General features: G+C 35.3%; 1 protein-coding gene across 1 annotated transcript in view; it reads left to right on the top strand.

Annotated features, from left to right (window-relative positions):
* The window catches only part of ADAM32 (ADAM metallopeptidase domain 32), a 145926-nt gene that overhangs the window by 98802 nt on the left and 20187 nt on the right, over nucleotides 1-26937 (top strand). The window contains exons 15-16 of the mRNA XM_045997445.1: nucleotides 23207-23312; nucleotides 24375-24558. Of these exons, the coding sequence (XP_045853401.1) occupies nucleotides 23207-23312; nucleotides 24375-24558 (290 nt within the window). The remainder of the gene's footprint in view (nucleotides 1-23206; nucleotides 23313-24374; nucleotides 24559-26937) is intronic.

Here is a 26937-nt window from a genome sequence, read left to right as displayed (position 1 = left end):
TGAGTTCTTTGTATATTTTGGACATTTACCAGAAAAGTGATTTGCAGATATTCACTTCCATTCCATAGATTGTCTTCATTTTTTGATTTCTTTTGCTATGCAAGAGCCTTTTAGTTTGATGAAGTCCCATTATTACTTGCTTTTGCTGCATGTGCTTTGGTGTCATATCTAAAAACTCATTGCAAACAACGTCAATGGCACTGCTTTTTCCCTATGTCATCTTCTAGGATTTTTATGGCGTTCATTCTTACATTTAAGTTGTTAATCTATTTCAAGTTAATTTTTGTGAATTGTATAAACTAGAGGTTTACTTTAATTCTTTTACATGAGAATATCCTGTTTTCCCAATGCCATTTATAGAATAGGTTCTTTTTTCCCCATTGAATATTTTTGGCTCTCTCATCAAGTATTTTTTGAGCATATATATGGGATTTGATCTAGGTTCTCCATTCTGTCCCATTGGTCTGCTCTTCTTACAACAGTACCATACTGTTATAATTATTACAGCTTTGGAGTATAATTGAAATCAGGAATTGTGTACCTCTAGTTTTGTTTTTTTTTTCTCAGGATTGCTTTGGCTTTTCAAAGTTTCTGTGGTTCCATATAAATTTTAGTAATTTTTTCTATTTCTGAAAAATGTCATTGGAATTTTGGTATAGATTGCTTTGAAACTACAGATGGTATTGGTAGTATTGACATTTTAACCTATTAATTCTTCTGATCCAGGAACACAAGATATCTTTTCTTTTGTGTCTTAGATTTTTTTCATGAAAGTTTTGTCATTTTCAGGGTACAGATCTCTCACTTTATTTAAATTTATTCTGAAGTATTTTTACTGATTTTGATGCTAGTGAGAATGATACCATTATTTCTTTTCAGCTGCTTTGTTGTTAGTATATAGAAATTCAAATGATTTCTGTATGTTGATTTTGTACCCTACAGAGTTACTGTATTTACTGAATTTAATAGTTATAACACACCTTTTTTGGTTGGGTTGTTAGGACTTTCTCTATATGAGATTATATTTTCTACAAGACCATTTCACTTCTTCCTTTCGAATTTGGATGCCTTTTATTATTTTTTTACCCTGACAGCTCTCATTACAATTTCTGGTACTATGTTGAGTAGGAGTGGTGTGAATGAGCATCTTATTCCTCATATTAGAGGAAAAGCTTTCAGCTTTTCTCAATTAAGTTTGATATTGGCTGTGGGTTTATTATATGTGGACTTTATTGTGTTAAGGTGTGTTCCTTCTATACTTAATTTGCTGATTATTTTTATCATGAAAGGATGTTGTATTTTGTCAAATGCTTTTTCTGTTTTTATTGAGAGAATCTTACTATCTTTTCTCTTTCATTCTGTTTATGTGGTATATCACAGTTAGTGATTTGCATATATTGAACTATCCTTGCATTCCAGAGATAAATACATTTGATAATGGCATTTTATTCTTTTAATGCTCTGTTGAATTTAGTTTAGCAACATTTTGTTGAGAATTTTTACATCTGTATTCGTTAGAGATGTTGGTCTATAGTTTTTTCTTCTTATAGTATTCTCATTTGACTTTGGTATCAAGATAAAACGGGCCTTATAGGATGAATTTGGAAATGATCTCTTCAGTTTTTTGAAGGAGTTTGAGAATTATTAACATTAATTATTCTTTAAGTGTTCAGTATAATTCACCAGGGAGACTATCTGGTTTGGCCTCTTCTGTGTTGGGAAATTTATGATTACTGATTTTATCTCATTACTCAAAATTGGTCTGTTCTGATTTTCTAGTTTTTCATGATTTAGTATTAGTCGGTTATGTTTCTAGGAATTTATCTACTTTTTCTAGGTTCTCCCAATTTGTCAACATATAATTGTTCATAATAGTTGCTTATGACCCTTTGCATGTTTATGTTATCAGTTATAATGTCTCTTCCTTAATTTATGGTTATTTATTTGAATCTTTTCTTTTTCGAATCTTCTTTTTTTCTTAGTCTAGTTAGATATTTGTCAAATTTGTATGTCTTTTCGAGAAACCAGCTCTTATTTTGTTAATCTTTTTATTGTTTTTCTCATCCCTATTCATTTCTGGTCTGCTCTTTGTTATTTTTTTCCATCTGCTAATCTGGTGGCTTTTTTTTTTGTTTGTTTGTTTCTTTTTCCTTGAGGTATAGAGTTGGGTTATTTTATATCTTTTTTCTTATATGGAGGTGTTTATTGCTATAAACTTCCCTCTTAGAGCTGCTTTGCAGAGATTTTGATATGTTGTCCTTCCATTTTCATTTATTTCAGTATAGTTTTTGATTTATGTTTGATTTCCTCTTTGACCCACTGGTTATTTCAGAGCATGTTCTGAATTTCCACGTATTGGTGAGTTTTCCAGATTTCCTTCAATTATTAATTTTCAGTTCCCTATTGTTGTTGTTGTAAACGTTACTTTGTATGATTTACATCTTAAGTTTACTAAGACTTGTTTTATGGCTTATCATATGATCTGTCCTGGAGAGTGTTCCATGCACACTTGAGAAGAATGTGTGTTCTGCTGCTGCTAAATGGAATATTCTGTATGTGTCTGTTATATCCATTTGGTCCAAAGTCTGGTCCTAGTCCAGCTTTTCCTTGTTGATTTTCTGTCTGAATATCTATCCTTTGTAAGAAGTGGAGTATTTAAGTCCCCTAGTATTATTGTATTGTTGTCTATTTCTCCCTTCAGTTTTATTAGTACTTATGATATTTAAGTACACCGATGTAGAGTGGATATATATTTATAATTGTCATATCTTCTTGATGAATTGACTGCCTTATTATATAATCTTTTTTACCCCTTTTGTTGCCATTTTGACTTACAGTCCATTTTGTCCGATATATAGCTATCCCTGCTTGCTAGTTTTCCACTTGCATGGAAAATCTTTTTCCATTCCTTTACATTTGCTTATGTGTGTCCTTATAGCTGAAGTGATTCTCTTGTGGGCAGCATATACTTGGGTCTTATTTTTCTACCTATTCATGAAGCAACTCTCTGTCCTTTGATTAGGAAATTCAGTTCCTTTGCATTTAGAGTGATTATGGATAGGCAAGGACCTACTAATTCCAACTTGTTAATTGTTATTTTCCTATTTCTTCTTATTTCCTATTTCTTTCTGCCTTCCTTTGTGAATTTGTGATTTTTCATAGTAGTATGCTTTGATTCCCTTCTCTTTATTATTTGTCAATCTACTGCAGGTTTTTGTTTATGGTTACTGTAAAACTTACATAAAATATATGTATAATAGCTTATTTTATGCCAAAATAGTAATGTTTGATCAATTTCAAAACCCTTCCCAAGTCTCCCCTCCTGTTATGTTTTTGATATCAAAATAACATCTTTTTGTAGTGTGTATCCACTAAGAAATTACTGTAGCTATTGCTATTTTAATACTTTTCTCCTTTAACTTTTATACTAGAGTTAACACATAACCATATTACAGTTTGAATATTATGAATTTTACTATGTCCTTGCCTTTGCAGATGTGTTGTATGCTTCATTTGTGTTCATGTTACTGATTAGCTTTTCTCATTTCAGCGTGATGAACTCCTTTTGGCATTTTTTCTAAGGCAGATTTAGTGTTGCAATTCCCTTAGCTTTTGTTTACTAGCAAAAGTCTTTATCTCATCTTTAATTTCTGAAGGACAACTTTGCTGGGTAAAGTATTTTTGGTTACCAGTTTCGTTCTTTCAGAACTTTGATTATACCATCCTATTGTCTCCTGACTTGCAAGATCTCTGCTAAGAAATCTACTGACAGCTTTCTGGGGTGGGAGGGATTCTCTTTTATGAGAGACAATATTTTTCTTTTGCCACTTTCCTTTCTTGTTGATTTTAGATAGCTTTATTACAATGTCTCTTTATTATTATATGTGTCTTGGAGAAGACCATTTTGGATTGAATTTTTGAGGTGATCTATTAACTTCATAAACTTATATGTCCAAATCTCTCCCCAGGTTTGAGATGTTCTCAGTCATTATATAAGTAAGACTTCTTTCTCCCTCTCTTTTCTTTCTGGGACTCCAGTGATGCATACATTATTTCTCTCAAAGGTGTCCTATACAGCACATAGGCTTTCTTTATAACCTTGGATTCTTTTTCCATTAGTTTCTCTAATTGGATAATTTCAATTGATCTGTCTTCTAGCTTAATGATTCTGCTTGCTTGGTCAGTTATATTGTTGAACTATTCTACTGAATTCTTCAGTATAGTTATTGGATTATTCCACAATTTCTGTTTGGTTCTTTTTATATTTTCTATTTGTTGAACCTCTCATTTTGTTCTTGTATTGTTTTTTGATTTTATTACATTGTTTATCTGTATTACATTGTTTCTTTTGTAGCTCTCTCAGCATTTTTAGAACAATTATTTTGAATTATTTATCAGACAATTCCTGGATCTCCATTTGTGTGAAGCTATTTGCTGGAGGTTTACTGTATCCTTTCGGCGGCATCATGTTTCTATGCTTCTTCATGATCCCTGTAGCTGTGTGTAGTTATCTACTTATTTGAAGAAGCAGTCACCTCTTCCAGACTTTATGGATTGACTTTGGTAAGGGAAGACTTCCATCTATGGGAGGGGGCATTCTGGAGTAAGTGGTGATCCGGGGTCTAGTGGTGCAGTGTACCCTGTTGGGGCAAGTGTTGATGGCACTTGGTCCATGGGGTGTAATGTCTCCTTGGCTTAGGCCACTAGGGTCCATGGCATGGACTTTGTGTGGTCAGACAGTCCTCAGTGGCTGCTGGGGGGTATTAGAGTCCTCAGGAACATCTCCAGGTTCAGTCCCTAGAGACTAGGGACAGACAGTGCTAGTGGCTGGCGGTGACTGAGTGCACACACTTAGCTATAGAGGCCTATTCCAGGTGCCTGTATAGGGGTAAGGGCTGGTTGGATACACTTACAGTGATAGAGGCCAGAGCAAGCAGCAAAGGCCAAGTCCAATTATGGGCTCACTAGCAGCTGTCATGTCACTGGTTGTTGGCATACACTACCATAACTGCACCTTCATGCCCAGGCATACACACTGCATTAGGTGTTGATGATAGCATTTGGGCCATTTGTCTGTGGATACAGAGTGGAGGGGCTAGCTCCAGGTGTGCCCTGAGGCTAATCCATTTAGCTAGTCTGTGCCCTTTGATTGGGGAATTTAATCCATTTAGTTTTTTTTTTAATTTTTTAAATTTACTTGATAGAGATCACAAGTAGACAGAGAGGCAGTCAGAGAGAGAGGAGGAAGCAGGCTCCCTGCTGAGCAGAGAGCCTGATGCAGGGCTTGATCCCAGCACCCCAAGATCATGACCTGAGCTGAAGGCAGAGGCTTTAACGCACTGAGCCACCCAGGTGCCCCAATCCATTTAGTTTTAAGTTCATTTTTAGTAGGTGAAGATTAACTATTGTCATTTGTTTACTGTTTTCTGTTTTGCAGTTTTATTGTCTGTCATTGTTGTCCATTCCAATTTGATGATTTTTTTGGTAGTAACTTTGATTCTTTTCTATCTTTTGAGTTTCTATTATAGATTTTTTTCTTTATACAGCTCGAGGCTTGTATAAAGTAACTTGTAGTTGTAACCTTCTAAGTTGATAAGCTTAACTTCAATTGTGTACATAAAAATTTATACTTTGTTTTTAAAGATTTTATTTATTTATTTGACAGAGAGAGAGATCACAAGTAGGCAGAGAGGCAGGCAGAGAGAGAGGGAGATGCAGGCTCCCTGCTGAGCAGAGAGCCCAATGTGGGACTCGTCCCAGGACCCTGAGATCATGACCTGAGCTGAAAGCAGAGGTTTAACCCACTGAGCCACCCAGGCGCCCTAAAAATCTATACTTTTACTTCCCTTCCACATACTTTGTGCTGTTTTAATCAGAATTGCTTCTGTTTATATTGTGTATTCAAAATATAAACAAATTTTTATATTTTAACTTTTATATTAGGTTAAAAGTAATTTATATATCATCATCACAGCTTTATAACCTTGACCATTGAGATTTACATTTTCTTATGCTTTTTCATTGCTGCGTAGTGTGTTTTCATTTTAATTTAAGGAACTCCCTTCAGCATTTCTTGAAGGCAGATCTAGTTGTGATAAACTTCACTTTGTGTTTGTCTGAGAAAGACTATCTTTCTTTATTTTTAAAAGGCAGTTTTTCTGAATACAGTACTTCTTGGTTGGCAGATATTTTTGAACTTCAACTCTATCATCCACTCCATCCTAGCCTACGAGGTTTCTGCTAAAAAAATCCACTCATAGTTTTGTGGGGGTTCCATTGTATATGAGTAGCCACTTTTCCCTGCCTTCTTTCAAATTCTCTTTTTCCTTGACTTTTGATAATTTGTTTATAATGTGAATCTGTTTGGTGTTATCTTGGTTGATCCTATTTTGGATTCTTTGACTTTTGTGAACTCAGATATCCATTTGTATTCTAAGATTTGGGAATTTTTCAGCTCCTTTTCCTTCAATAAGCTTTCTGCCTCATTCTTTTTCTTTTAATGTGACTGCAGTAATGCATATATTGATTCATATGTTGGTGTCTCATAATCCTGTAGGACTTCATTCTTTTTCTTTTTTTTTTTCCTCTGTGCCTGAACATGTCTTCCAATTTGCATATTGTTTCTTCTCTTTGCTTGATTCTGCTGTTGAATTTCTCTATTGCATTTTTGTCTTTTTATTTTTTATTTTGATTCCATTATAGTTAACATACAGTGTTATGTTAGTTTCAGGTGTACAATGTAGTGATTCAGCAATTCCATACATCACCCAATGCTCATCATGAGAAATGCACTAGTTAATCCCTATCACCTCTTTCATTCACTCTGCCACTCACCACCCCTCTAGTAAACATCTAGTTTGTCCTCTATAATTGACTGTTTCTTGATTTGCCTCTCTGTACTCTGTTTCCCTTTGCTCAGTTGTTTTGTTTCTTAAATTCTACATATGAGTGAAATTATGTCTTTTTCTGACTGACTTATAGCATTATTATAACTTGCTCTATCCATGCTATGCAATTGGCAAGATTTATTCTTTTCTTATGGCTGAATAATATTCCATTACACACACACACACACACACACACACACACACCCCACTACTTCTTTATATATTCATTAATTTATGGACCCTTAGGCTGCTTCCATATCTTGGATATTGTAAATAATACTGCTATAAACATAAGGGTGCATGTATCCTTTTGAATTAATGTTTTTATATTCTTTGGTAAATACCCAGTAGTGTGATTGCTGGATTCTAAGGATCCTAAGAGATTCAGGAATCTCTATACTGTTTTCCAGAGTGGTTGCTCCAGCTTACACTCTCACCAGCCATTCATGAGAGTTCCTTTATCTCCACATCCTCACCAATACCCACTGATTCTTGTGTTGTTGATTTTAGTCTTTCTGGCAGGTGTAGGGTGATATCTCATTGTAGTTTTGATTTGCATTTCCCTGATGATGAGTGATGTTGAGCATATCTTCATGTGTCTGTTTGCCATCTGCATGTCTTTTTTGGAGAAATGTCTGTTTATGTCTTCTGCCCATTTTTAAAATTGGATTATTTGTTTTTTGGGTGTTGAGTTGGATAAGTTCTTTTTTTTTTTTCTTTTATTTATTTATTTATTTTCTATTTTCATTTTTTAAATTTCTTTTCAGTGTCCCAGAATTCATTGCTTATGCACCACACCCAATACGTGCCCTCCTTAATACCCACCACCAGGTTCACCCAACCTCCCACACCCCACCCCTCCAAAACCCTCAATTGTTTTTCAGAGTCCACAGTCTCTCATGGTTCATCTTCCCCTCCAATTTCCCCCATCTCCCTTCTCTTCTCCATGGGAAATGGAGAGGCCAATCCCTTTTAAATCTGAATTTCAGATGATGGTAAGTATTTTGAAGAAAATAAAAAAGGTAAAACATAAAAGAGAGGGATTTGGGAAAATCAAACCTACTCTGAGTTACTGGGATTGACATGATAGCAGCTGTGTGATTCAGGGGAAGAGATTTCCAGGCAGAGGACAGCAGGTGCAAAGGCCCTGAGGAGACCAGTGTGGCTTCGTGATGGGAGATGAGATCAGAGTGGAAGCAGGGCTCAGATCACACAGAGTCTTCCCTTATCATAACTGATAAGTTCTTTATATATTTTGGATACTAACCCTTTATCAGACATGTCATTTGCAAATATCTTCTCCCATTCATTCAGTTGCCTTTTAGTTTTGTTGGTTATTTCGTCATTATACAGATTTTTATTTTGATGCAGTCCCAATAGTTTTTTTCTTTCCTTTTATTTCTCTTACCTCAGGTGACGTACCTAGAAAAAAGTCACCTCTAAAAATTTTTTCTTAATACAAGCATTTATAGCATAAATTTCACTCTAACATCTGCTTTTGCTCCATCCCATATGTTTTAAAATATTGTGTTTTCTTTTTCTTTTGTATTGAGACTATTTTGATTTGCCGTTTTCTTATTTGGCCTATTGCTTATGCAGTGGTGTGTTGTTTAATATTTATATATTCAATATTTAGTATTTACATTGTAGATTTTTTGACTGTGTTCTAGTTTTGCTTTTTTACTTTTGGACTATTGTGGTTGGGAAGTATACTTAATATGATTTCAGTCATCTTAATTTTAGAATACTTATCGTTTCTTTTTAAAAAAATATTTTATTCATTTGAGAGAGAGAGAACAAATGAGAGAGAGCACAAACAGGGTGAGGGGCAGAGGGAGAAGCAGACTTCTGCAAAGCAGGGAGCCAGATGTGGGACTTGATCTCAGAACTCTGGGATCATGACCTGAGCCTAAGGCAGATGCTTAACTGACTGAGCCACCTGGGTGCCCATTGTTATGTTTCTTTTTACATGATGACATGACCAGGGGATTCTTCTGTATGTACTTGAAGAAATGTGTATTCTGTTTTTCTTGGATGAATGCTTTATATATATATACTTCACGTATTCTAAATTATGCTTCAAGCAAAAATTGTTCTTGTAGGAAAAAATAACTGAGGGTTCTTTTTAAAATTAACATATAATGTATTATTTTTTCAGGGGTACAGGTCTGAGATTCATCAGTCTTATACAATTCACAGCACTCACTGTTGCACATACCCTCCCTAGTGTCCCATTACCCAGTCACCCCATCCCTCCCACTACCCCCTCCAGCCACCCTCAGTTTGTTTCCTGAGATTAAGAGTCCCTTATTATTTGTCTCCCTCCCTGGGGCTCTTATTTAAAATAAAGCATATCAGAGGGGAGGTAGGTGGCGGATGGGTGAAATAGGTGAGGGGATTAAGAATACACTTATCATGATGAACACTAAGTAATTATGTGTAGAATTATTGAATCAGTAAATTGTACATCTGAAAATAATATAACAGTTTACTATACTGGGATGAAAATTAAAAAACTTAATAAAAAATAAAATAAAAAAATACATGGAAACAAATGAAAATGAAACACAACAGTCTAAAACCTTTGGGATCCAGCAAAAGCAGTTCTAAGAGAAGAAGCAGGAAAAATCTCAAACAATTTAATCTTACAGTTATCAGAACTAGAAAAAGAACAACATAAAGCACCTGAATGACTCAGTCAGTTAAGCATCTGATTTCAGCTCAGGTCTTGACCTCAGGGCTCTGGGATCCTCACACAGTGAGGAGTATGTTTATCTTCTGATAATTCCCGGCATATTCATGACTGTGCACTTCCAATCCTTGAAAAAAGCAGTGCTTATCTGCTTGTAGAGATCCAGATATATATTCTTAGATCCAGACTGATTTCGTGGGTGTTCAGAATGGTTTGGTAGATATCCAACTAAATTCAGGGAATTGGTTGAAATGGGGTCCCCTACTCGTCCACCATCTCGCCTAAAAAAAGAAATATTTTTCTTTTATAGTTATTTTTAAAAATATATGCCTACTCTAAGGTCATCCACATTATTTTTCTATGTTTCTCTAAAATGTTTTGATTTAACTTTTCTTTTAAATAAAATTAATTTTTGTATAGAGCATGAGATAAGGATTGAGATTAATTTTTCCCCAATAGCTTTGCAATTGTTCTATCATCATTTTTTATAAAGACTTTTTCACTCAATTGATTTGATGTTTTTGTTAAAAAATCAATTGAGAATGTAAGAGAGTTCCATTTCTGGATTCTCTTCTGCTTCATTGGTCTATCTATCCTTATGTTATTGATTATCATAATTTATGGTAATGTTGAAAATCAGGTAATGTAAATTATTCAACTTTGTTTATTATTTTCAATATTGCTTTGGATTTTCTGAATCCTTTTCATCTCCATTTAAACTTTAATATTGGCTTGCCAATTTCTAAAAAAGAAATGCCATTTAGGATTTTAATTAAGGTTGTATTGAACTTATAGATGAATTCTGGATTATTGACAACAATATAGTGTCTTGCAAACCATAAATATGTTCTTAAAAAATGTTTTTTAGTTTATAGTGAACATTTGAAAAAAATATTTATGTTATTCCTAACTATGTTTTGGGTTTTGGTGCTGTTGTAAAATAGTATTGCTTTCATTAAACTTGGTTTTCCAGTTGTTTGTTGCTACTAAGTAGAAATATAATTGATTTTTGTATCTTAATCTTTTATCTGTGATCTGATGTAGTAAAATAAACAAAATGACTCCCAATAGGTATAGAGAAGTCTTATTCTAACTAGTCACCAGAGAACATGGAACTGTACAGAATTGTAGGTACAGAATTGTTAAATGATAAAAATATTATATCATAAGAATTCAGAGCACTTGCTCAGAATGAATCATTGTAAAAACAAATTTTGCAGCACATTGTGTATATGTGCCTGAACCAAGCAAGTATTCAGGGATTTCAGAGTTACTGTCTCCTACACAAATGCTGATAAAGATGAACAAAGGTGATACGAAATTTACTGCTAGAAGCAAAATGGTTGTTACTTTTTTTTTTAAACTAAAAATTTGCCTTTCACAGAGATCATTGGAATTTGTTAACGGTCTGCAGTACTTAGATTACTAGTTCTTCTAGTGGTTTTTGTTGACCTTGCATTTTACAACATGCACACATACACACACACACTCATATCTTTTGAGAATAAAGAATGTCTTTTTTTTTTTTTTTTTACCCTTTTGAATTCTTTTTTTTTCCCCCTTTTTATTTATTTATTTATTTTTTTTCAGCGTAACAGTATTCATTCTTTTTGCACAACACCCAGTGCTCCATGCAAAACGTGCCCTCCCCATCACCCACCACCTGTTCCCCCATATGAGGAAAGAAAAAGAAGTATACGGCGTACATGCTGAAAAATAAAAAATAAGACCATAAGAATGTCTTATTTTTTATTTTTCAGCATGTACGCCGTATACTTCTTTTTCTTTCCTCATTCTACTGTACAGGGTTAATGTTGAATGAAAGTAGTAAGGAGTAGTAAAACATCCATGTGTTTTAGTGATTTTTTGGGTGGAAAGCATTAAGTATTATACTTAGTTAATAAGTATAATATTATTTGTATGATGTTACCCATAGGTTTTTCCTGAATGTGCTTTATAAGGTTGAGGTAATTCCCTTCTCTTTCCGTTTTTCCATAAATGGGTGTTCAATATTTTCAAACATGTCCCCCATATTTATTGAGATGAGTATATTTTTCTAATAGTCTCTTAATATGGCAGATTATATTCATTGATTTTACAGGGGGTAAAGAAAACCCCTACATTTCTAGAATAAAACCTATTATTTATTAGGTATTTTGTTTTTTATATTCTTGGATTTGATTTATTAATATTTTGCTAAGGATTTTTGTCTGTGTGATGAGGTATCTTCTAATCTTTTTTGTAGATGTTTTTGTCAGACTTCAGTATGAGAATTATGTTATTAGACTCATAAAATGTGTAAAAAAAATTCCCTTCTATTTTCTTTTTTTGCTTTTTGTTTTTAAAGATTTTATTTACTTATTTATTTGAGAGAAGGAGAGAGTGCACAAGCAGTGGGGAGTTGCAAAGTGGGAGGGAGAGGGACAAGCAGATTCTCTGCTGAGCATGGAGGCCATGCAGGGCTCCACTGCAGAACCCTGAGATCATGACCTGAGCTGAAATCAGCAGTTGGACACTTAACCAACTGAGCCACCAAGGTGGCCCGTTCCATTCTATTTTCTGAGAACATTATTTTTTCACTAAGTATTTGATAAAATGTCCTTCACTGTTTCCCCCCTCAACAACAACAACATTTGGCATTCATCCGCGGACCTTTGTGGGAGAGCGTTTGTGGAAGCTATGTGACCTACCACCATATGCCAAGAGACTTGGAAGGAGCCTCACCCACCTATGCATTGGATAACAAACATATAGGGACCAGCTATGGATGCTGCTGTGGACCCTGCAGTGGCTTGTGAACTTGTTTGATGCCTCAGGGCCATAGTCTAGCAGTGTTTGGAAAATACTATCTTAGACAATCACCCTGATGAGAGAGACTTTGTGGAAGTCCAGTTTTCCAGAAGAGAAGTTCTAGCCCATCTCTAGAAAAAAGCAAAAACAAAAACAACAACAACAACAACAAAAAAACTGGATGCATTTGGAGAGCTTTAGTGCCAGACATGTAAAAGCAAAAGGCAGTCTTTCATCACTCAGCCTAGTGTGTTACAGGATTGAGAGAAGTCCTATGTACTTAATAATTCTGCTACAAAAGGGAGCAAGAAGATGGAGCATGTCTGCAAAAGCCTCAGAATCCCTAGGAGAGCTGATGGAAGGTATTTATGAAAACAGTTTATCTTGGTCATTGAACTTAATTTAGAATAATTGTTTTAAGAAAGTTCAGTGAGCTACAAGAAAACACAGAAAGACAGATGAAATAACACTGAACAAAATGAGATGTATTTTGAAGATTTTATTTATTTGAGAGAGAGAGAGAGGAGAGAGTGAGCCGAGGGAGGGGGCAGAGGGAAATAGAGGGAGTCTCAAGCAGACTGCCTGCTGAGCACAGAGCCTGATGTAGGGCTCAACCCTATGACTCTGAGATTATGACCCAAGCTGAAATTGAGAGTCAGATGCTCAACCAACTGAGCCACCCAGGCACCCTCAAAATGAGAAGTTTAACAGAAATCATTGAAGGGAATCAAATAAAATTCCAGAGCTGGAGAATACAGTGAGTGAAATGAGAAATGCAATGGAGAGCATCAACAGCAGAGCTGATCAAACAGAAGAAAAAAAATCTGTGAGTAGAATAATTGGATAATCTGAAATTATCCAATCAGAGAAAAACAAAGAAAAAAGTGAAAAAGAATAAAGAAAACCTGTGTGATCCATGGCATACCATCAAAAGAAACAAGTACCATAAAGAAAAAAGAAGAAGGGGATAGAAAGCTTATTTAAAGAAACAATGAGTAGAAATCATATGACTTATTAGATGCAGAAAAAGCACTTGACAAACTATAGGATATTTTAATGGTGCAAATGTCAACAAATTCCCGGATATTTTGTGTTTCTTATGTCTTTGCATTTTCTGCATATTTGATAGAGTAGTATTGTCTTCCAGACTTTATGGACTAGTTTTGATAGGGAAATACCTTTACTTGTGGGTGAGTGTGTTGGTGGGCATTCTTTAAGTGGAATGTAGAGATTACAGCTCCAGGGCAGGCCCTGTGGCACAGTCTCTATGCAACTTCTTCAGCTGAGGTCAGTGTCAGCAAAAATTGCAGGAGTCCTTAGATGGCCAAAGCCGTGGCAAGGTTGTTGGGTTCTTCAGTGAGGTGATGTGGTGGTTATGGTGGCAGTGGCAATGGTGTCTGATGCACAGTGCCTCTGTAGTAGTGACAGGGCTGAGGCTGGAGCACTTACAGAGTGAAAGCATGTCAAGGTCTGGGGCCATGGCTAGCCAGAGTGTCAGTGGCTCTGCTGCTTCAGGTACAGGTGTTCCTGGAGGATTCATGGGGGCAGGGACTGGAAAGCAGGTGCTCACTGAGCAAGAGTGCACCCAGGGTCTATTTGAGTAGCATACAGGGACAGTTGCTCTTGTGTCTAAAATGTGGGTGCATGTGGAGTAGCTATAGTTCTGGGGTCTGGAAACACATTTCCAAATGTTTGGAAAGATGTGTGGCAGCCCTGATTCTGGGACAGCAGAACATTAGCTTTTTCTGAGTGAGGCATAGCGAGGTCTCCTTATCTGGAGGGTCAGCAGTGGTGATGGCTGTTGATTACCTCAGTGGCAAAAACTACCAGTGTCACTGGGTATTTACCCTAAAGATACAAACATAGTGATCCGAAGGGGCACGTGTACCCGAATGTTTATAGCAGCAATGTCTACAATAGCCAAACTATGGAAAGAACCTAGATGTCCATCAACAGATGAATGGATAAAGACGATGTGGTATATATACACAATGGAATACTATGCAGCCATCAAAAGAAATGAAATCTTGCCATTTGTGACGACGTGGATGGAACTAGAGGGTATCATGCTTAGTGAAATAAGTCAATCGGAGAAAGACAACTATCATATGATCTCCCTGATATGAGGACATGGAGAAGCAACATGGGGGTTAGGGGGATAGGAGAAGAATAAATGAAACAAGATGGGATTGGGAGGGAGACAAACCATAAATGACTCTTAATCTCACAAAACAAACTGGGGGTTGCTGGGGGGAGGTGGGGTTGGGAGAGGGGGAGGGTGTTATGGACATTGGGTAGGGTATGTGCTATCGTGAGTGCTGTGAAGTGTGTAAACCTGGTGATTCACAGACCTGTACCCCTGGGGATAAAAATACATTATATGTTTATAAAAAAAAATTGGAAGGGGAGGCGAACCATAAGAGACTATGGACTCTGAAAAACAACCTGAGGGTTTTGAAGGGTCAGGGGTGTGAGTTTGGGGGAACAGGTGGTGGGTAGTAGGGAGGGCACATTTTGCATGGAGCACTGGGTGTTGTGCAAAAACAATGAATACTATTACGCTGAAAAAATAAATTAAAAAAAAACCAAACCAGTGTCTTTCTGGAGCTCCAGGTAAACACTGGGCTTCTCTACTGCAAAAGGTGTGGGATGTCTATGGCTGTCATGGGGATTGTTGAGGTCCCCAGTGGTAAAATCTGCCAGTGTCTTCTGAAGAGCAGGCCACTGGGTACTATAGTGGCATCTGTTGCATGTTACTGATAGCTCCCTTGCACCTTTGTTCTAGTTGTTTCCAGGTGTCTCTATTAATTTGATCTCCCCAATAATTCTTTCTGTTCAGTTATTCTCCTTTTTTTTTTTTTGTTCCCCATATAGCTGTAAGTTCTTAAATGATTCTTAAATGGTACTCTTGAGCTCTTCCAGAGCTATTTTCATTTGTAGATAGCCATCTTCTTTTTTTTTTTTTTTTTTTTTGGTGAAGAGATCAAGGCTGGCATTCTTACTTTGCCATCTGGCCGACTTCATTCTTCCTCAGTAGACTTTTTTTTTTAATTTTATTTATTTGACAGAGAGAGATCACAAGTAGATAGAGAGGCAGGCAGAGAGAGAGAGGGAAGCAGGCCCCTGCTGAGCAGAGAGCCTGATGCGGGACTCGATCCCAGGACCCCGAGATCATGACCTGAGCCGAAGGCAGCGGCTTAACCCACTGAGCCACCCAGGCGCCCCCTCAGTAGAAATTTTTTTAAATGGAAGAGAGGTAAATGTATGTCCTTAGCTTACTAGATCTTCTTAGTTCATTTCTTTTTTTTTTTAAAAGATTATATTTATTTATTTGACAGACAGAGATCACAAGTAGGCAGAGAAGCAGGCAGAGAGAGAGGAGGAAGCAGGCTCCCTGCTGAGCAGAGAGCCCGATGCGGGGCCGGATCCCAGGACTCTGGGATCATGACCTGAGCCGAAGGCAGAGGCTTTAACCCACTGGGCCACCAGGCGCCCCCTTAGTTCATTTCTTGGTAAAATGTATAAATAATCTTAATAAGAGAAATCAAGGCCTCAGAAATACTTTATCATAAATTACTTTCTAAATGTTAGTATTAAGAGAGAGTTAATTCATTTAACTAATGTTTGACCCCAAACTCCTAGACTCAAAACCTGTCAAACATTTTGAGTTCAGGTGATGCCCCAAGAAAACTTTGTTAAGTGGTACACTGGTTGGTATGACTGATAGAAGGAAGACAGGGACTGTTTTGATAGTACTTGTGGTATTGACTGCTACTCATAGTACTTGTGATAGTACTTGTGCATTTGTCTGAGACAAAATGAAGTTGTCTTAGAAACAGAAATGGTGCTGTGGTGGAATTTATAAAGGTGAGAATAAGATCAATAAGAAGTTTCAGGAATTATATTATGGAAAACATATATTCAAAGTGGTCATTCAACTGAGTATGTGTGATCTCATGAATGTAATAGATTAGCTTATAAAGTATCTGTAAGATTGCTCATGTTAATAGCTGTGCTAACTTAACTCAGTATTGCAAGCCCCCCAATTTCTGAAATACATTTACATAGGTTTAGCTGGCTACCTGAGCTCCCACTGGTCCTCAAATACTGGCTCAGTTTGGAACTGTCTATGGATCAAGCTGATCTTCCTGTTACTAGTAAACTGTGGCATCTGGTATAGTGTATTTTGTATGGAACACTCATTCCTAAAGTGTTTTGGTTTACCACAGTGGCAATTCCCTTTATTGGTTAAAGAATAAAGTAAATTGTTATTACACAAATAAAGTGGTTCAAAAGTTTTTTCTTTCTCATATAATATTCCAGAGGTATGTATGTTGTTAAAGACATCTCAACAACTTGGCTCTGTGGCATTTTCCAAGAATCTGCCGTCTTTCTTCTTGCTCAGCCATATCTTGTGTCTCTGGTAGAAAATAGTTTCCTGTACAAAATCTTTATACCAGCCTATGGAATCAAGGAAAGAGGAAATGAAACTCTAACTACGTTTTATTTACTGCCATTAACTTGATGTTTTGGGTATATAATGTCTGCTGATTTTCCAACGGCTAGAACCTAGTCACGTAACCACATCTGGTTGCAAGAGAGTCTGAGAAATGCTTTTTTTAGCTTGGTGTTTGTTACCCTGCTAATAAAAAAAAGTTCTATTACTTAACGAAAAAAAAAAAAAAGGAATGGATATTGGGGGCAATTACCAGTTTCTGTGTTATGTTTCCTTTCTCTTTAGCTCAGCATTAGTCATTAGAAGTTATGGTAGCAGGATACTCTTCCTATTAGTGATATTTGTCTGGAGTGCCAAAGTTTATATAGAGAAGACAGAGATCAGTATGGATCAAAATGTCATGAACTGTTCTATTGATGATAAGAAGCAAGATTCCACAGTAAACTTCTAGATTCATCTTTTTCTGTAGATGAAATCTACATTTCATGAAAATTTTCATGAAAATCTCCATTAGGATTTTCTTAGTACCACTTTCCAGGAACCATCCAATATCCACATGGTTACTGTGGGAAATATCCTATTAGTACAATATGGTCTTATTAATACCTTTATTCATATTTGATTATACTGTAGTGGGTACCTAACCAGGCCTGGTCCAATTGCAATACTTTCCAATCTTGATACAGTTAGTCCATGTTAAGGTAAGCATCTGACTCATGTTAAGGGAGTTGAGGGAGTTCTAAATCTCTCTAATCTCTTCTAGACAGCTGAGCCAAGAGAAAGTTCCCTCTAAGAACACCAGACTATCAAATGTAAAGTTCTAGAGTTTTGGGGAGCTATGCTTTTGACCATATGGAGAAAGGTGGGCCTAATGGAATAACAAAAGGAAGCTGGAGGGTAAACGTAAATGAAAACAAGAGAAAGATGAATTGCCTATATTTCTTTTTCCAGTGATAGTGTAATAAGTTATACTCCATTATTCTTCTGTTCTTAGTCTCATTTTTTTAAAGAATTTTTTTGGATTTACTAGAAATATTTCTCCATCATTTCTGCTGGTATACAGTAGTGATCTATAGTTTATTGGAGGTAGAAAAGCATTATAGGTCAAGGGGCTTCAGATTCAGTAAGTTTGTGCTTACTTAACATGCCTTTTAAGACTGTTTTAGAGGCCATGAGGAAAAGATTTCTACTCTCCCCTGTCATCCATTTGTGGAAAATTAAATTAATTAATTAGTCATCCATTTGTGGAAAATTTAATTAATTAAATTCTTTGAAAAATGTAGGATTTATATTGCTTCTTTCAATAAAAATATTTAGGGGACCACAAAACAGAAAATATAATGAAATTAGTGTGCTTGACGTTGGAAACATAATTTAGAAGATATCACTAAGAAGTTTGTTTCAAATATCAGTCTCTAAAAATCTCTATTGCCTCAAATAGGATAGGTATAATTCATGTTGGAGGTCTTGGTTTTGGATGTCAAACTCATAAGGAAGAAAGATTATGGGGTATAGTTACCCAAGGTGTTGATTTTTTCATTCACTCAATAAATATTTATCTAACACCTTAATTGGGCATGGCCCTACTCTTCTAGCACTAGAAACCCAATAATGGACAAGACAAAAAAAAAAGATTCCTATTGTTACGGAAATTATAGTCCAGTGAAGGGTTCAGGCAGTAAACACAAAAAAGAGGACAGTGTTGCTGAATTGTGATGAACCAAGCTGAGTAAAGATTATGGTAAGAAAACTGGATTTTATCCTTGGTGTGAATAGGAAGCCATTTGAGATACTTAAGTCAGAGACCGATACATGATTTTTATTTTTTATTTGTTAAAAATATGACTCTGATTTATGGTATGCAGAATGTACTACAGTGGAAAAGGGAGGTAGGGAATCAATTAGAAGACTTTTATAGAATATTAGAAGAGAAATTGATGATCACTCAGGCTAGACTTGGGACCATTGAGAAGGTGAGACATGATCATACTCTGGCTGTATTTAGGAAATAGTGTCAATAAGACTTAGATTTGGTGGTAGAAGCAGGTAATGAGGAGAAGAAAGAAAATCAAGGATGATTTCTGCTTTGGTCTGAACATCTGGTTGACTAATGGTCCTAAAAACTGAAATGAGGAAATCTAGGGGTAAATCAGAATTTGGTTTTAGGATATGTTAAACTGTGGATGCCTGTTAGTCACAAGATGAAGCTGAGTCAGATATCAGATTATGAAAGCTAAAATTTTTTCTAACATTTCAGTGGCTTTGTTTATTCTAGTTGAGATGGGTAGCCATCCAACTGGAAACATACGCTACTGGTCTCTAACAGTTGTCAAGTAGTATAACCTCAAACTTCCTAATGCCCAATGGTATTTGAGGATTGCCTAAATTATTTGCAATAATTATCCCAAATTCACATTTACTGCCCTAGTACCAGCCATGCACAAGTATCTATGCCAGTGAATTCACTATTTAATTGTACTTCATGGCGTTTGGTAATAGAATACAGGGAACCTAAATACACTATTTGGACTATGGAAGGACAGATTCTCTTAGTAGATTTGGTCAGTATACTGAATACAAGGGAACATTTTGACATGTGACTTCACATTTGCAAAGTTTTGCCCTGTTTCCATCTCACCCTAGAAAACTCACACTAGAAAACCCACACTGATCTTAGAGAAAGTTCCTAACACTAATGAAAGAGGGTATTTAAGAGAGAAATTAATAATAAAGTTCATTGATAACTTTAGATGCAGTAGATGGACTAATAAAAAAATAGGCTAAACGAAGAACACCCACTTTCAACAGAATTCATCTGACTACAGATCTTTCTCAAATTATGATGGGGTTATATCTTGATAAACCAAGGATTTGATATACTTAACCTACTCAACATCATAGTTTAGCCTGCTTTCTCTTGGAGGTCCTCAGAAAGAACACTTCTTTAAGAAGCCTATAATAGGGAAAAGTCACCTAACACAAAGCCCATTTTGTAATAAATTGTTGGATATCTCATATAATTTTTGAATACTATAAAAATAGAATTCTTACATGTGTACAGAATGGTTGTAATTGTATTGGTTATTTACACTTAGTATTGTGTGGGTGCCTGGGAATTGTGACTTGCTGCTGCTGCCCAGCATCACAAGTGAGTATCCTATCACTTAGTCCAGGAAAAGATTAATGAGCAAAGGGGGAAAAAGAGAAGCAAACAAAGAAATGGGTCCTTAACTATAGAGGACAAACTGATGGTTACCAGAAGGGATGTAGGTGGAAATATGAGTTAAATAGGTGTTGGGGATTAAGGAGTGCACTTGTGATGCGCACTAGGTGTTGTATGGAAGTTTTAAATCACTATATTGTACACCTGAAGCTAATATTGCACTGTATGTTAACTAAATGAAATTTAAATAAAAACTTTAAAAAAGAATTCTGCCTAGCACAGTTACCTTCTCTAAATTGAAACTTGCTAATAATCACAGCTACCTCATCTATAAAAATAAACAATATCTACTTCAATGGATTGTTACGAGAATTAAGATGATGTTTATTTAGCCACTGTGAATTCCCATCTAATCCTTCTCTGTTTTCTTTTATGATCAAGGGGTTTGGGTTTCTCTTGTTTACCTGCTTTCATTAATTACATTTCCCCCCACATTCCTTTTCTTTCTTTACCATTTCCTAATTCTCTTTTCACCATTTTTAAACATTGGTCCATCAAAGGTGACTGTGTAGATACCATTAAGAAAGGTGGTGTTATTTCTAAGTATTCACAATGTTTAATCGGTTCACTTGTAAATGGAGATACCACGTTAGGAATGCCAATTCAGGACTTGTTAAACACCAAGATGTTGTTCAAGAAAAATCAGAAATTGGATAATTCAGTCCCATTTGGAGAGACGATATAAGAATTGTATTTAATCACAGACTACAGACAGTCCCCAACTTACAATGGTTCAACTTAACAATTTTTCAGATTTATAATGCTGCAAAAGCCATTTATTCATTTAGTAGAAACTGTACTTCAGAACTTGAATCTTTTTTTTTTTTTAAAGATTTTATTTGACAGAGAGAGAGAGGAAATACAAGCAGGGGGAGTTGGGGAGGGAGAAGAAGGCTCCCCGCAGAGTAGGGAGCCTGTTATGGAGCTTAATCCCAGAACTTGAGCTGAAGGTAGATACTGAACTATTGAGCCACAGAGGTGTCCCAAGATCTCATTCTTTTTTTGTGTCTGAGAAATATTCCATTGTGTATGTATACCTCATTTTATTTATCCATTCATCAGTCAGTGGACATTTGAGCTCTTTCCATAATTTAGCTATTATAGACATCAGGGTGCATGTGTCCCTTTGAATCAGAATTTTTGTAGCTTTTGGGTAGATACCTAGTAGTGTAATTGCTGGATCTTAGGATTGTTCTATTTTAACCTTTTAAGGAACCTCCATACTGTTTTCCAGAATGGCTATACCAATTTACACAGAGCAAAAGGGTTCTCCTTTCTCTACATTCTTGTCAACATTTGCTATTTTCTGTGTTATTAATTTTAGCTATTCTGACAGGTGAGAGGTGATACGCTATTTTAGTTTTGATTTGTATTTCGCTGATGATGAGTGATATTGAGCATCTTTTCATGTGTCCATTGACCATCTGTATGTCTTTGGAAAAATGGCTCTTCATGTCTTCTGCCCATTTTAATTGGATTATTTTGGGTGTTGAGTGTGTTAAGTTCTTTATCTGTTTTGGATACTACCCCTTTATGACATATGCCATTTGCAAATATCTTCTCCCATCCCATAGGTTGTCTTTTAGTTTTATTGATTGTTTCCTTCACTCTGCAGAAGCTTTTTATTTTGATGTAGCCACAATAGTTTATTTTTGCCTTTGTTTCCCTTCCTTGAGGGGATATATCTAGAATGAAATTTCTACAGTTGATGTCAAAGAGGTTACTGACTGTATTATCCCCCCTAGAATTTTCATGGTTCATGTCTCGCCTTTAGATCTTTCATCCGTTTCGAATTTATTTTTGTGTAGGGTGTAAGAAAGGGGTCTAGTTTCATTGTTTCCATGTTACTATCCAGTTTTCCTAGCATCATTTATTAAAGAGACTGTCTTTTTCCTATGGATATTCTTTCTTGGTTTGTCAAAGATTAATTGACCATATAGATGGGGGTTCATTTCTGGGTGTTCTATTCTGTTCCATTGATCTATGTATCTGTTTTTGTGCCAGTACCATACTATTTTGATCACTACAACTTTGTAATATGACTTGAAGTCCAGAATTGTGATGCCTCCTGCTTTGCCTTTCTTTTTCAAGACTGCTTTGGCTATTTGAGGTCTTTTTTAGTCCCATGCAAATTCAGGATTCTCCTAGTGTACAGGCCTTGGATAACCCCCTTCCTTTGAGTTGGGGCAGAACCAGTGAATATGTGATGGAATATCATTCCTGTGATTATAGTATATAGTAAAGATAAAGGAATTTTCAAGATGAAATTAAGGTCCATAATTAGCTTTGAGTTAATCAAAAGGGAGATCATTCTGAGTGTGCATGACCTAAGCATGTGAGCCCTTTAAAGGATGGGAGATGTCAAAGAGATTCTCTTGCTGGCTTGGAAGAAATAAACTGCCATGTGTGAGAGGGCAATGTGATTAGGATGTGAGGGGAGTTCCTAGGAGCCAAGAGAAATCCCTGGTAGATAGTAAGAAAAGGAAGGTAAGGTTATTAAAAAAACTTGAATTCTACTAACAACCAATGAACTCAGAAGAGGACTTCAGCCTCTGATGAGACTGCAGCCTCAGCCAATAATTTTATTTAGCCTTATGATACTCTTGAGCAAAAAGAGAACTCACTTGTGTGATATTATAAATGGATGTTGTTTTAAGTTCCCAAGATTTTGATAATTTTTTACACAGTGATGAAAACCAAATATAGTAATGAAGTAAAAAATTGTTAATAGTTTGGCAGTTTTGTTCCCTTCATTTTAGACTTCCTGAAGATACAGTTAGGTTTATTTAGTGAGATTTTATTATAGACCTGGCTTTTTATGAGTTCCTATTCATAACATAGGAAAGCAAATATAGTTTTCTTGTATTAACTCTCTGTAGCCTTGTTTCAGAGACCAGTCTCATGGCTTATGCTTCTATAATTGTCCTTACCCTTTGTGATATCTTTTGTGATGGAAATGACTGAAAATGAAACAAAAGGAGTTATAACCATGAACACTGCTTATCACTTTAATTCTCTTTCCTCATAATCTCACTAGGAAAACTTCTGAGGAGTTTCTGAGTACAGAAGGCAAAGCAAACATATAATATGTGAGGGAATGGACTAAGATAAAAAAAAAGAAGGGAGTTTTAACCCAAATATATTTCTAATGTTGGCAGGTTCAGAAAATGCACCATTTGTCTGCTATGAAGAAATACACTCTCAAGCTGATAGGTTTGGGAACTGTGGTAGAAAAAGAGGTGAATATAAATACTGTGCATTGAGGTATGCTATGCAAATACTAAAGATACTTTTCTTATGTTCTATAAGATTCTGTTTTCAGTTTTTTTTCTATATAAGTATCACACATATGTATGGGAGTGAATCTTAAATCAGATTCTGTAGCCCTGACATCTTTCTTATGCTACAGGCTTAAATTTCTGTCTAATTTTTATACATTTGTATGTGGGTGATCATTAGGCTTCTAAATTTAATCTAAGATTGAACATAATAATATCCATTATGATCTTCCTATTTGAATCTTCTCATTTTTCCTTATAAAAATATTATCTCCATTCACTTCATTGCATGCTCAAACTCAAGACTGCTTGGTGTTTATAAAATGAAATTAAATTTCTTCTGCATCTGAAGACCAAGCTCTTTGATATTTTGGTCATGAATTTATTTTAACAAACATTTATTAAACATTTATATGCTAGTCGCTGGGCTAGCTATTTGTTAGCAAAGCATACATGGCCCTTGTACTTATGGCATTTGTACACTGGTAAACATGCCATGTAGTTGTTTCCTTGGTTTGTTATGTTGTTACTTTGTTTAGTAATACCTTATTCTCTGCCTATTGAAATTCTACTAATTATTAAGCTTTGACTCAGACAGTATCTTTTCCATGAAGTTTTCCCTAATTCCTAAGTTAGAATGTGTCATCTTAAATCTCGATAAGAATTATTTTATTTTATTCATAGCACCTTTAATGGGATTTATAATACATTTAGTATTAAACTCTAAGGTCCTTGAGGGTAGGGCTCACAACTTATTTATCTTTCAATCCCTCTTCAGAGGGATATGAAGTATGAGTGAATTGATTATTTGAAAACAAATACATACATCTGCACAGGGAATAAAAGACCACTAATGCCATTGAAAGATAAGCTTACAAGCTTATAAGAATATTTAATTTAAATGTTAGTGTTAAAATATTACATTTTCTCTAGTAACATTTGATATAAATAGAGAACCGTCCTTTTTTTTGGTCAAAGGAAGCAAATCTGAAGCATTCTTAATAAATGTCTAATGTGTAATAATCATATAATTTTATTATGTTTACAGGAATCTTCAGTGTGGAAGATTGGTTTGTACTTATCCTACTCGAATTCCTTTTTTCAAAGAAAGTGGTGCTGTGATTTATGCTTTCGTTGAAAATAAGTTATGTGTAACCCTAGACTACCTGTCGACTCAATCAAAACAAGATCCAATGAGAATCTTCAGCGGCTCTTTTTGTGATACAGGAAGGGTAAATTATTTAAAATCTGTTTTTTTAAACTCTAGTTTTATTCATTTCTTCAATAAATATTGTCATTTAAGTGTCAAACTTCATTTCTAGTGCTATGTAACTTTAAGTATTTAGATAAGAAGAAGTTTTGTTTCATTTTGTCTCCAGATACTAAGAGGGTAATGGGAATGTTTGATCTTTTTCAGAATTTCAGTATTATGACCAAGGAAACTCCAAGTATTTGGGGGCTGGAGTGTGGAGGGGAGAGATCTTGGGACTATATTAAGTATTCCATAGCATGGAAATTCACCTTTGGAGTCCAGTAGATAATTAGGTCAGGCTTCTTAGAATCAAATCTTCAAAACTAATTTTTTTTGACATTTTGCAAGTTATATAACAAGTCTGAGGTACTACAACTGTATGTAAAGTGGGGGTAATAATAGCATTTACTCAATGGGGTTATCCCAAGGATAAAATGGAATAACTGTAAAGTGTTTAGTATGATGCCTGGCACCATGGTGAGATGGTGAGAGCTAAATATAGACTGGCTATTATTATTAATTATTATAATTAGTTATTTTTGAGGCTAACCCAAATCTGAAGAAAACATAGACATAACATAAATTCACTTCAAAATATCATTTAATTCCTGACCAAATCTTTGCTTATGAGGAACCGTAATATAGTATATGCTATAGGCATTAAAGACTAAGATGGGTATGCATCTATATTCTGATGTTTCCACTTAATAGATTATTTTGAACAAATTATTTAATATGTGAAATTGTAAATGGTAATAGCCTCTTCTGGTGGTTTTAGAGTTTAAATGAAGTTTCCTGCAGGTAGAATCTTCTTAATATATGTGCTGCCGAAGTGAATACAGTATATAGTCTTCTTAATATTGACTTCTTCGTGCCTCAGAGTCATAAATGCCTCCTCAATGGAGGTATATACCAAGGAGTTCAGTAGATATATTTTGGCCATGGAACCAAAACAACTAAAAAATGAAACCTAGTCAACAGATGATTCGATACAATTCAGTTGATAATTTAGTAAGAATAGAATCCTTTTTATAATACGGACAATCCTCAGTGATAATGCATGAGAACACATTATATGAAGTGGTTTTTAATTACATGTGATGAAACATTCTTGGCAATTTCTCTTTGTCAGTAGCATCCTTATATAACAGGACTCTTCATCTCAGTTTCAAGTGAGGCAAGCAGACAATAAAGACCACATTAGGAAGAGAGTTGTTAGACACACCACCATGGCCAAGAACTACTGAGAAAACTTAACACACACAGTAAAGGATTAAAAGGTGTAGTTTGGATTTAGAAAGGGTTTTGTGATGCCATTTCTTTGAAGAGAGTTGTGCTGTGCTATAATGTTTAAAAGGAAATCATTTTCACATACAATATTTCATTTTAATCTCAAAACAAATCTCAAATTCTTTAGAAAAGTATGATTGTACTCATAAAAGAGAACTGCAACTATAGTGGTTGATATTGCTTATAAATATTGGAATATATATTTATATTTAGATATATTTTATACATAAATATATATATATTTATATATAAAGTGAATATATGCACTTTAAACACAAAGGGGTTATATCTGGATGTTTCATACTTACATAATAAAACATTAGATATGTATAGCATATTTTTAAAAAGATTCCTGTTGCAGCACCTGGGTGGTTCAGTGGGTTAAGCCTCTGCCTTCAGCTCAGATCATGATCTCAGGGTCTTGGGATCGAGCCCCGCATCTGCATCGGGCTTTCTGCTCAGCGGAGAGCCTACTCCCCCCCCCCCCCCCACCCTGCCTACTTGTGATCTCTGTCAAACAAATAAATAAAATCTTAGAAAAAAGATTTCTATTATCTTTATTAGGGGACTCTAATAATAGCTCAAATTTGAATAAAACTTAATATATGTCTTGATTATATTGAATTGGTTTTCTTTCAATATAAACTTTTGATATATGGAACACAAAATAAAATTGGAAGATGTAAACTGTGCTCTTAGGGATAATTTTGTTAGATTTCAGGGTATTATAATAAAAAGTGATTATATGGTTATGATTTTTCTTGGCCTTGTTTTATTTATACCTTCTATTTCCCTACACTGAATTATTTTTTAAGACTAATTTTTAGAGAAGATTTAGGTTCACAGCAAAACTGAGAGGAAGGTATAGAATTCCCATATACTCCCTTGCTCCCACACAAACATAGTCTCCCTTATTATCAACAATCCCCTACCAGAGTGGGACAGTTTTTACAGCTGATGAACCTACATTGACACATTATTATCAACCAGTCCATACTTTATATTAGGCTTATCTGAAAAACCCCTCAATACTTGCAGATTAAACAGACATTTTTAAATTGCACATGTG

Source organism: Meles meles, chromosome 2, assembly GCF_922984935.1.
Source record: "Meles meles chromosome 2, mMelMel3.1 paternal haplotype, whole genome shotgun sequence".
Taxonomy (NCBI): Eukaryota; Metazoa; Chordata; class Mammalia; order Carnivora; family Mustelidae; genus Meles; species Meles meles.
The sequence above is the reverse complement of the archived record's forward strand: the minus strand, read 5'-3'. Positions and strand labels throughout refer to the sequence as shown.